Source organism: Oncorhynchus keta, chromosome 22, assembly GCF_023373465.1.
Source record: "Oncorhynchus keta strain PuntledgeMale-10-30-2019 chromosome 22, Oket_V2, whole genome shotgun sequence".
Taxonomy (NCBI): Eukaryota; Metazoa; Chordata; class Actinopteri; order Salmoniformes; family Salmonidae; genus Oncorhynchus; species Oncorhynchus keta.
This window is the reverse complement of record NC_068442.1, coordinates 8,248,523-8,260,591: the sequence shown is the minus strand read 5'-3', so window position 1 is coordinate 8,260,591 and position 12,069 is coordinate 8,248,523. Positions and strand designations below refer to the sequence as shown.

Sequence of the window (12,069 nt, the reverse complement as noted above, 5' to 3'; positions counted from 1 at the left end):
CTCATTTTCGTCACTTATTTGAGACACGTCCTTGATAAAAAAACAAAAACTAATGCCTTTATTCCAATGCATTCGATTTATCTGTTGATTTTCTATTGCTTGCTGTTGTCAGTCAGCTGTTTCGAGCGCTCATTGCTTTGTTTTTCATGTGCGCTCGCTCGGGTGTTGGTGTTCTCTGTGCCGTCCGTGGCTAAAAAGAAGTAGACCATTTATTCAGCTGTATTTTTTTCTAGCAATATTTGTTTTCTTTCATGGATCAGCTGATGATGGTCACCAATGTCACTAGACAAGTAGCCTATAGCTAGACACCAGTGTGCATCCAATCTATCCAACATGAATGACAGTAGGCCTATAGTTGACTCTCACTTATAAGCATTTGATTTTGCAATGGCATAGGCATACATGACTTTGCATTTATGTACCCATGAGAACTTTTTTCACGGCAAAACATAATGACATTTTACGAAGGTATAGTTATACTTACAGTGCATTTTTCAAGATCGCAAAGAAGTAAAATATTTTTAATGTATTTTATTTTGACATTTACCATTTATTTAACTAGGCAAGTCAGTTAAGAACTAATTCTTATTTACAATGACGGCCTACCGGGAAACAGTAGGTTAACTGCCTTGTTCAGCTCGGGGATTTGATCCAGCAACCTTTGGTTACTAGCCCAATGCTCTAACCACTAGGCTACCTGCCGCATAATTCAATTGTTAAATACTTAATAATTACAAATAACTGTCATATATGTAATTAATGTCACAAAATAAATGTTGTGTTTTATGTCACAATCTGTGAAGACTCAAAGCATTCAACGAACGGCAATCAGAGTTTACCCACCTATTTTTCTACCGGGAGGCCTATTTAAAGTTCATACTAATAGGCCTACACATAGTAGTAGTCTAGTAGATTGACTGTATGTGTTAGGATGACAATCCCATTTTACCCCGGACAGTTTCAGACCCATTTCAGGTGTCCTGACTTTTCAGGCAACAAAAAAGGTACATTTTGTGTCAGCAAGACGCATCAATTAACGTAGGCCTAATCAATGGCAATCGCCGAATGTCCTTAGGCACTTTTTTGGGGTGTTTTGTAAACAGATGTTTATTTCCGTTCATCAAATGAGTGTTCATGGATTGCAGTGTTTGGATTATGTTGGAGTGGACAAACATGCACAGGTAGCCTACTTTATGTGATTTGTTTGAGAATCAGGGGAAAGCATCGTGACTGGTTGTGTTCATGTTCATGCCACATTCAAAGGTCATTCATTTTTACCGTTAAATTACGTCTTTGTTATTAGACCCATACATTTTTTTTAAATAGAGACCCCCGAATGTCACGTTGTCCATTTAGGGTTGTTTGCAGAGTCTGTAGGGTGGCCCTTTTGTTCTCCACATGCTCCACACTGAGGCTTGGAAGTGGGCAAACATCTCCCTCTTTCTCCATTCCTCCTCCACCCTCTCTCTATCCTCCCTATTCACTCAGCCATCCCCGCCTAAAGGTTACGACAAGCGTCACTCTGTTGGTCTACGTGTGTGCACATGGGCGGAATGGGATTTTTGGAGTAGCGGACACCTTTTGGTAGCATGATCCCATTCACAAGAGGGTGATGGGATTATTTTTACATTTTTGTGTTTTCATTTTGTGAAAATAAGGAAGAGTAGCCTTCCCTTGCTAGTAGAAGCTAGCAGGCAGCAGGCTTTAGCCTAGCTAAATACATACACTTCATGACAAAGTATGAGGACACCTGCTCGTCGAACATCTCATTCCAAAATTATTGGCATTCATATGGAGTTGGTCACCCCTTTGCTGTTTTAACAGCCTCCACTCTTCTAGGAAGGCTTTCCACTAGATTTTGAAACATTGCTTCCATTCAGCCACAAGAGCATTAGTGAGGTTGAGCACTGATGTTGGGCATTTAGGCCTGGCTCGCAGTCTGCGTTCCAATTCATCCCAAAGGTGTTTGATGGGGTTGAGGTCAGGGCTCTGTGCGGGGCAATCAAGTTCTTCCACACCGATTTCGACACAACCATTTCTGTATGGACCTCGCTTTGTGCATGGGGGCATTGTCATGCTGAAACAGGAAAGGACCTTCCCCAAACTGTTGCCACAAAGTTGGAAGCACAGAATCGTCTATAATGTCATTGGATGCTATAGCGTTAAGATTTCCCTTCACTGGAACTAAGGGGCCTAGTCCGAACCATGAAAAACAGGCCCAGACCATTATTCTCCCTCCTTTAGAGTTGGCACGATGCATTTGGGCAGGTAGCGTTCTACTGGCATCTGCCAAACCCAGATTTGTCCGTCCGACTGCCTGATGGTGAAGCGTGATTTATCACTCCAGAGAACGCGTTTCCACTGCTCCAGAGTCCAATGGTGGCAAGCTTTACACCACTACAGCCAACGCTTGGCATTGCGATCTTAGGCTTGTGTGTGGCTGCCATGGAAACCCATTTTATGAAGCTCCCAACAAAAAAAGTTATTGTGCTGACGTTGGTTCCAGAGGCAGTTTTGCAAACGAGGACTGATGGTTTCTACACCCTACACGCTTCAGTACTCGGCTGTTCCGTTCTGTGGCCCACCACTTCGCGGCTGAGCCGCTGTTGCTTCTAGACGTTTCCACTTCTTAATAATAGCACTTACAGTTGACCGGGGCTTCTTTAGCAGGGCAGAAATTTGACGAACTGACTTGTTGGAAAGGTGGCATCCTGGAGGAGGAAATTATTGTCCAAAAACTAACAAAAGTGGCACTGACCCAATGACAAAGACAGTGAATATACACTACAGTTCAAAAGTTTGGGGTTACTTAGAAATCTCTTTGTTTTTGAAAGAAAATCTACTTTTTTGTTCATTAAAATCACATCAAATTGATCAGAAATACAGTGTAGACATTGTTAATATTGTAAATGACTATTGCAGCTGGAAACAGCTGATTTTTTATGGAATATCTAGATAGGCATACAGAGTCCCATTATCAGCAACCATCACTCCTGTGTTCCAATGGCATGTTGCTAGCTAATCGAAATGTATAAATTTATAAGGCTAATTGATAATTGAAAACGTTTTTGCAATTATGTTAGCACAGCTGAAAACTGTTCTCCTGATTAAAGAAGCAATAAAACTGGCCTTCTTTAGACTAGTTGAGTACCTGGAGCATCAGCATTTGTGGGTTTGATTACAGGCTCAAAATGGCCAGAAACAAATCATTTTCTTCTGAAACTCATCGGTCTATTATTGTACTGAGAAATGAAGGCTATTCCATGCAAGAAATTGCCAAGTAACTGAAGATCTCATACAACCCTTTGTACTACTCCCTTCACAGAACAGCTCAAACTGTCTCTAACCAGAATAGAAAGAGAAGTGGGAGGCCCCGGTGCACAACTGAGGAAGAGGACAAGTACATTAGAGTGTCTAGTTTGAGAAACAGACACCTCACAAGTCCTCAACTGGCAGGTTCATTAAATAGTACCCGCAAAACACCAGTCTCAACGTCAACAGTGAAGAGGTGACTCCAGGATGCTGGCCTTCTAGGCAGAGTTGCAAAGATAAAGCCATATCTCTTCCAGCATCTTCATTTGTTTCTGCGTCTCACAAATGTTCTTCTTTGTGATCCGAACACAAACTTACATTTGTCTGTCCATAACACATTTTTCCAATCTTCCTATGTGCAGTGTCTGTGTTCTTTTGCCCATCTTAATCTTTTCTTTTTATTGGCCAGTCTGAGATATGGCTTTTTCTTTGCAACTCTGCCTAAAAGGCCAGCAATTCCTAATGTAAGGTTGGAAAGGAGAACGCTGATTTGAGAGCAGTCCTATCAGTATCAACACATGCCTCAACGACGCACTTAGCGAACGTTCCGTGTTGTTTTGGGAAATTAATGTTTCATCTTCTGCCGTTATAGGAAAGATGCATCGTTAAAACACTTGTAAGCCTAACCAGACCGCTCGCACACGTGTCTGCATGTTGATTTTGTTCACCCACACCATACGTGATCAGGAAATGCAGGCTGAAATATCAAAATGAACTCTGAACCAACTATATTAATTTGGGGACAGGACATGTAAGCATGTAAGTTCCATCGCTATCGGGAAACTTGGCCCAGATCAAGGAACCAAGCGACAACAATGCCTCGACGGCTGCGGAAGGAATGAAACTGCGTGTCTCAATTTTCAGGGAGTAAAAAATCACGTCGACAGCTGGAGCGAATTACAAGGAGCCGCCCCTTTTTGTGACGAAAAACGACATTGCAAACACTCCAAATCTTGCATCTGCGTAAAGCTTGTAGTAAGCTTAAAGTCGCCAGGGTAATGTAGTTGGCTGTAGTTCATTGATTTTTGGCTCCCCAGAACTTAAGTAGACTACATCTAAACTAGGTGAAATTCCAAAAATGGAAAAGTCAAAACATCACCTGGCTACTCTTAACTCACCCAGAAAGACATAGGCTTACCAGTAGATTTAAAAATGGAGGATATGGCAAGGCGTATTAGTTTCTACCATTAAATAACAGGGATATTACAATTTGAATTCTAATGGAAAAAGTCTAAAATATAATTAGACGAGTTAGGAGAGCTAGTCCACATTTCAGAGGTGCTTACAACAGGGTGCTAACCATGCTGAACACCACCAAACATAGCAGTAACATGTGAATATAAACCCATAAAGGTTCAATCCCATAAAGCGACAGGAGCTCCCTTCCTTTCCCGAGTGGCACACTTTAAAATTAGATTAAGAGGATCCCAATAGACTACATGTGTTCATGAGTTGACCTGACGAGGCAGATGCGTCCTTCGAAGAGGTAGCGAGAGAGAGGAGGGCTGCTAAGAAGCACTTCCCTGGCTTTGTAAGACCACTGTGTAGGCTGCTGTCTCCTTGTTTTGGGATGTCACCAAGCTATTTGAAATGTCTCCCTCCCATTCAGGACCTTTGGAGGGTGACTGACTGATCAGGATCAGGATGGAACAAAATGCTAATGTAGAAAAAGTGATGTTTTGTGAGTTGAGTCATGCATTAAAAATTGTAGTAACTGGTTTCCTGTTGCCTTGCAGCATGTGACTGCGACCCGCGAGGCATCGCCGAGCAGCAGTGCCACAAGGCCAACGGTCGCTGCGTGTGCGTGGAGGGCGTGTCTGGTCCCCGCTGTGACGTCTGCACCCGTGGCTACTCTGGCACCTTCCCCTACTGCGAACGCTGCCACCAGTGCTTCGCCGACTGGGACCTGGTCGTGGGTCAGCTGACCAATCAGACCCACAGGCTGGTCAACAAGGTGAACACCATCAAGGCCAGCGGCATCACCGGACCCTATAAACACACCATAGATAACATGGAGCAGAGCGCCGGGGCCATAAGAACTATCCTGGCCCAGAACCCGGCTACACAGCCACTGTCAGAGATACAGCAGCTGCTGGAGCAGGCCACGTAAGTGGGGTCAAAATGGGTCAATGACAATATTCATGAATGGCAAAAAATGTTATAGCCGCATCAAAACCAATTATGTACTGTATTCTTTCTTTGTGATATATTTATGTTCTTAAGAGATCTAATGGAAAAGATGAGCAACAAGCTGAACCTCACTGAGGAGGCGCTGGCCCAGGTATCATCTGATGACAACAGCACCAACACCAAACTGGACTCACTCAAAGAGGACACCCAGAAACTGGATCGCACCGTCAAGGATCTGCTGGACCAAGTGGAGTTCATCAAGAACACTGACATTCGGGGTAAGGGTACATGTTGAGGATTGTGATATAGAAGAGATATACAATGTCAATCTCCATTATACTTCTATTTGTCAACTTTGTGACATTCAACATTGTTTTTGTAATGACAGGAGCGACAGACAGTGTCACCAAGTACTACCAGCAGTCTCTGGCTGCAGATGCTCGCGCCAACACCTCCACTAGTGGCCCAGGTAACCCTGTGGAGAGCTCTGCCATTTTACGGCAAGCCACAGAGGACAGGATGAACGACACCAGGGAGGAGTTCCACAGGAGGCAGGAAGAACACGCCAAGAGACTGGATGACCTGGCAGGACAACTGGAGACACTGGACCTATCAGAACTCAACGTGAAGGTAAGTCCAAGCAAGGCCATATCTGAGGCCTGACACTGGCTTGCGGATGTTGACATAACAGAGGTGTGACTGAGTTTGACACAGATGGGACTCAATCTAATCCCAGTTTGCGAGATAAAACCACCAAAAAGAAGACAAAATTAAAGCTTTATTCATGTGGGTCAGGAAGAATGTTACGTTTGCTTAAAAGATAACCACGATCTTGCATCCAAGTTGAACTCTTCTCACTCTACTGGTCCTCTCTCTGCAGACGTGTGGCAGCCCAGCTGATGCGTCATGTGTGGACTCTCCGTGCGGGGGGTTGAGCTGTGTGGACTTCGAGGGGAACAGGAGGTGCGGTGGCGAAGGGTGCGGCGGTCTGGTCACCCTGGCCAATAACGCCTGGCAGAAGGCCAAGGACTTTGACCAGGAGATCCTCACGGCCATGGAGGAAGTGGACAAGCTCGCCAAAATGGTGAGACTCTGTCTTTAAATTCAAATGAACCAACTCTCTTTAGACGAGAAATACCCCCCACTACGTCTCCTCTGGTTCCTAACCTGCATGTGTGTGATCAGGTGTCGGAGGCCAAGGTGAAGGCGGATGAGGCTAAGCTGAGTGCCCAGAACGTGTTGCTGAAGACCAACGGTACCAAGCAGCGTGTGGACCAGAGCAACGAGGAGCTGCGCAGCCTCATCCGACAAATCAGAGACTTCCTCACACGTATGTGTACTCCTCCAATCAACTTCCACTTAGGAGTACTTTAACTCCTTTAACTCCTACATATGTTTACTACCCCGTTGTTTAACGGTACAATCTGCAGCTTCAATTCAATGTTTTACTTTAATTTCACCCATTGATTCTAGAAGAATGTAACTTAGAAATGTCTCATGAGCTTAGTCCCACCATCGTAACCCTTGTCTCTCCTGTGGTGCCCCCTAGAGGATGCAGCGGACCTGGAGAGCATTGAGGCAGTGGCCAACGAGGTGCTGGCCATGCAGATGCCCACCACACCAGCCCAGCTCCAAACCCTGACAGACGAGATCAGGGAGAGAGTAGGAGACCTAGCCCACGTGGAGACCATCCTTAACCAGAGCCCCGACGACATCCAGAGAGCCGAGAGCCTACTGGAGCAGGCACGCAGAGTCAGGTAACACACACATACACCTCTAGATCATCCTTGAACAGAGTGCAGAAGATGAGGCAAGTGTGCAAAGCCAGGTACTCCACACATACACACACTGTTATGCTTGGTGTGCTTCTTATATTCCCCCTCTGTGTGTGTGTGTGTGTGTCCCACAGTAAAGAGGCGACAAACGTGAGGGACACAGCAGAGATGGTGAAGCAGGTTCTAGAGGAGGCTGAGCGTGCCCAGAGCGCAGCGGCCAAGGCCATCAAACAGGCCACCACGGACATCAAAGGCACCAATGACCTCCTGACCTCAGTGAGTCAACATCTTCCATTTTACTGCACACAGTGAGTTTGAACTTTTGGGACTAATCCATTGGTTCCATTCGACTGGGGAAACTAAATAAAGCGCAGTTCAAACATTTGAAAGTACCTTGCTTGACAGCTAATACGGTAAAGACGCAGAAATTAACCCTGTTCCCGTCTTTACATCTTGGAACAGGTGGAGTCGGAGACAGTGGACTCGGAGTACAAGCTGAACAACGCCACCCAGAGGCTGCTGCGGTTAGAGCGCGACGTCACGCTGCTCAGAGAGAAGACACTGAACACCTCACTCAGCTCTGAACAAACTGAAAAAGACGCAGAGAGCATCAACAAAGTGGCTGAGCAGGTCAAAAAGGTGTGTGTGATCCACTCCGTGTTATATTGGGACAAATGTGAGAGTTTGTGGTTCATTTTCAGGCCTCGTCCGTCTTAAAATAAATTGCTGACCTTGTATATGACTGTGTGTGTGTGTGTGTGTACAGGATCTGGACTCGGAGCTGAAGGATAAGTACAGCACCGTGGAGGAACTGATCACACAGAAGGCCGGGGGCGTGGCCAACGCCAAGAAGAGGGCGGAGCTTCTACAGCAGGAAGCCAAAGACCTGCTGCTACAGGCCAGCGACAAGCTGCAGCTGCTGAAAGGTACATATGCATACTCCTATACACACACACATCAAGAACAGCTTGGAGAGGTCCTTGCATGTAATGTATGTACAATCACAACCTAAAACACACACCCTTGAGGTCCAATCATGACATGTCCTCACAACACGTTGAGGCATTATCACAAACACTACACTTTTAAACCTTTATTTAACAAGGCTAGTCGGTTAAGAACAAATTCTTATTTATTCTTAATTTGCCCTATGGGACTCCCAATCGCGGCCGGTTGTGATACAGCCTGGAAACGAACCAGCACTGAGATGCAGTGCTTTAGACCACTGCGCCACTCAGGAGCCAATGGTGCCTGCTTAGTGGATATACAATATAAACATGATCACTTTATAATACCTATGAGCTCTCCATATCCTGTTGACTCACTTTTTCCAATGCAGAGTTGAACATAAAATTATGCAGTCCCTCGAACATTCTCTTCTCAGGTGTGCCTATTCACTGTGTGAAATTCCACATGTTCTGATTATAAAACCGGTGTGTGGAGGGATACGACACATCTTGTTTCTTGATTGACGGTAGCATGACTCTACTTTTTTGGTTCCCACTTAGATTTAGAGAAGTCGTATGAGGACAACCAGAAGACTTTGGAAGACAAGGCCAACCAGTTGGTGGATCTGGAGAAGTCCATCAAAGAGCTTCTGCAGGAGATCAGTCACAAAGTCACTGTCTACAGCACCTGTCTGTTTTAAACACAACCTCCTGTCCGGGGTTTTGGTCCCCCAAGTCAAAATTAATGGCAATCAAGGATATGGGAATTTGAAACCAGAAGCCATTTAAAGACATGCTCCTGAACTTTAGCGACTACTTAGTATTTTTTTAAACCTCCCGCTTTGGGCTGGATGTGTCAATGTGTAGTTCATACGTGCATAATCTATGAGCAGAATTACTGTCTTACCTAAACTAGCCACGAAATCCCTAGTTTGAAAGCTGTGCGGCACCATTTTGCCAAAATGTTCTCCCACTTGGGCCAGCCCCCTAGTCATTTGAGTTCAACCAATGAGCTTCAGCCCCTCGCCATATGATTGACAGCTCTTTTGTTTTATTTTGTTTTTTATTTTAGGGGGTATGATTGACAGCTAGCAAGATGCACATGTTGCACCCACAACAGAGCAGAGAGAGCAAGCAATGACGTGGAGCACATATCTGCACATATGTGAGGTAGTACACAATCTTCAGTGTCCACCTTTGGCTCATGGGCACTACTTTCAGAACTACAGGATAAAGTATACAAAAGTACTGGAGAATCTATATATTACTGACACTTGCCCCTTTAGACTGGACACTCAGTCACACTCCCTGGTTTCATCATTTAACGTGGAAAATGTTGGTTTACTTTTGTACTGTGTGAAAGTAAAAAAACTGGCATTTGTGTGGAAAAAGCAGGGGATGAAAAAGTAGAAACATGTTTCTAATTGTAGGAAACAAGGAGAAAGGATAAGTTAAAATGTGAATCCTGCCAATGAGTTTGCCAGCCAAGTTACAGCAGCCATCATTGCCTATACAAAGAGACATGAACCACCCACAGACGTTACAACTGCCTTGTGTGGTAGTAGTACTAGCATATGTGAGATTGTTATGGTTTAGAATCACAGCTTTTAGGTAAATTTCTCATTGCTTACTGAATATGAAAAACATCCTAACAATTTCAAATAAAAAGGAACATGTGCATTGTTCTGAAATGTTTCCAAAGAAATGCCCCTCCAGTTTAAACATAATTGAACTTAATAATTGTTCTTAAGCATGTAAACCAAAGTTTAGAGGGCTGAAAGCGTGACTGTAATGTTTGACCTAACTTTTTACCACGAGACTGCAATGATTTTATTCCTCCAAACTTTTGTATTGGATTATCTCGTACATTTGATTGCAACATTGTATGAGCCAATTGGTTACTTTCAAAGTTTTATCTAGACCAAAATCTAGACCACAACTAAATTGATTTTTAATTAAAAAACTACCCATAGAAATCCCATCAAATATTTGTTATATCTCTTCAATCTACTGAAAAGCGATATATTTTGGGGTGTCTCGACAAGTACTGAGTTATTTTTGACATATGTGCTATTTATGTGCCTCTCTACTTAACTGTAGAGTACCTGTTTGGCTAAGACGGAGCTGTGTGTGTGTGAGAGGGAGCAGCTGGCGCCTGTGTTCTCCACTAGAAGTCTGAGGCCCTCAGAGTGACCCTGGGAGGCAGCCACATGCAGAGTGGACATCCTGTGTACACTAAGCATTAGATCCAATGCCTAGATCTGGAACACAAGAGACATTTAGCTTTCTCAGTACTCACAGTTTTGTTTTTATCTCTTGTATTTTGGTGTATAAGTGATCTTGCTTCTTTTTGAAAGGTACTTTAAATACAATGCATTATTATTATTAGACTGCCCTAAATCTATGGAAGGCCTATATTTTCAAGGAAATGCATCCATCCTGTCATACCTGGGAGAAATCAGGTCTGAGTTTTGAATTGGTGAATACATGAATTGGTGATAGCATTTTACTTAAATCATAAATGGATTATTCAATCACACATGAGTGGGGTGGAGAGTGGGGTAAGTTGAGCAGAAGGGGTAAGTTGAGCACCTACCTTGTTTCTAGGAAACCATACACAACATTTATAATTTGACCAAATATTTAGAAAGAGGTCATCATGTCATGGAGTGTGTGAAGGAAGAAGCCTGGAAAAAGTGGTAAGCAAGTTAGGGCAGAATAACTGATTTTCACCAAGTCAAATGAATTAAAAGTGTTTCAAAAAGTACAACGTGTTTGTTAGGTGTTAAGCCTGTGTTAAAATATGCTTACAATTTTTAAAAGACAAAAAAGCGATTATGATTGTGTTAAAATATGTTTGGGAAATAAAGATAGACACTGTTTTAAAATGTTACCCACTGGGCAAAAACTGGTTGAATCAACGTCCAGTGAATAGTGGTAATATTTGATTCAGTACAGAATTTTGTAGACCAGCGTCACCTTACCCTGTCCCGCAGCTCAATTTACCCTGTAAATTGTACCAAGAGAACAGTTTTTAGGACAAGCTAGGTTTTCAAAACTGTAATGTTTACATGAATTCTGATAAATTCCAGGGATACACAACATCCTGAAATATACAGTATGTAGATATCTTTGTTAGAAAGAATACTATATTTCCATTGACGGAGTGATGCTGAATGTAAGAAATTGCTCAATTTACCCCACTTTCTCCTAAGCCTCTATTATGGGCACTGGCAGACAGGTGAGTCTGGGTTGTATGCCTTTTGTGTGAGGTCATTACTATCTGTTCTGAAACTGACTAGAGCAAGATCTTATAAATCGAATGTCAAATTCACTCTAATCCATAATGGGATTTTATGAGCCACAGGCCTATGCTAATACTATGCGCACATGGTATATCCAGAGCTGCTGAATTGAGATCCCTGTTTGAGCAAACTTTTTACATTAAAAAAATATATATGTTTTATTTATTTTTCTAAAAAGTTTTCTAACATGTCGTCCAATGTTGGACTCTGAAAGGTCTGAGGAATCTGTCTCAATATTACCTACCATAAGGTGGCAGTATGTAGCCACAAACTACGCTACAAACCCCGTGTGTTACAAGGCCTGTAATCTAAAGGCATGGCCTCTACAGGGGCTGCCAGAGAGGCTCCAAGGGACTTCATTTAGGAACGTCAAACCTAAAGCAGAAAGGATGGAATTTATTTGACTAATTCGTGTGCCAGGAACATCATACAGGAGAAAGGCCTCCATACAGTAGCTAATGTGGATATATTTTAAAACCAGAGCAACCTGTACCCATACATCCTCATTTGCACACACATTTTAGATAGCAATAGGCTACATTATAAAGCTGCCACCTCTCAGTGGAGCTATTATTTCGATTTAAACAGCAAATAACGCAT

The 12,069-nt window shown here is 43.3% G+C and overlaps 1 protein-coding gene across 1 annotated transcript in view; it reads left to right on the top strand.

The window, feature by feature from the left end:
• LOC118400998 (laminin subunit beta-1-like) overlaps positions 1-11,057 on the top strand; it is a 37,266-nt gene extending 26,209 nt beyond the window's left edge. Inside the window, exons 24-33 of the mRNA XM_035798083.2 lie at positions 5,049-5,418; positions 5,536-5,720; positions 5,831-6,072; positions 6,323-6,526; positions 6,628-6,772; positions 6,992-7,199; positions 7,352-7,493; positions 7,680-7,856; positions 7,984-8,143; positions 8,726-11,057. Of these exons, the coding sequence (XP_035653976.1) occupies positions 5,049-5,418; positions 5,536-5,720; positions 5,831-6,072; positions 6,323-6,526; positions 6,628-6,772; positions 6,992-7,199; positions 7,352-7,493; positions 7,680-7,856; positions 7,984-8,143; positions 8,726-8,865 (1,973 nt within the window). The 3' untranslated portion in view covers positions 8,866-11,057. The remainder of the gene's footprint in view (positions 1-5,048; positions 5,419-5,535; positions 5,721-5,830; positions 6,073-6,322; positions 6,527-6,627; positions 6,773-6,991; positions 7,200-7,351; positions 7,494-7,679; positions 7,857-7,983; positions 8,144-8,725) is intronic.
• Positions 11,058-12,069: the final 1,012 nt, after the last annotated feature.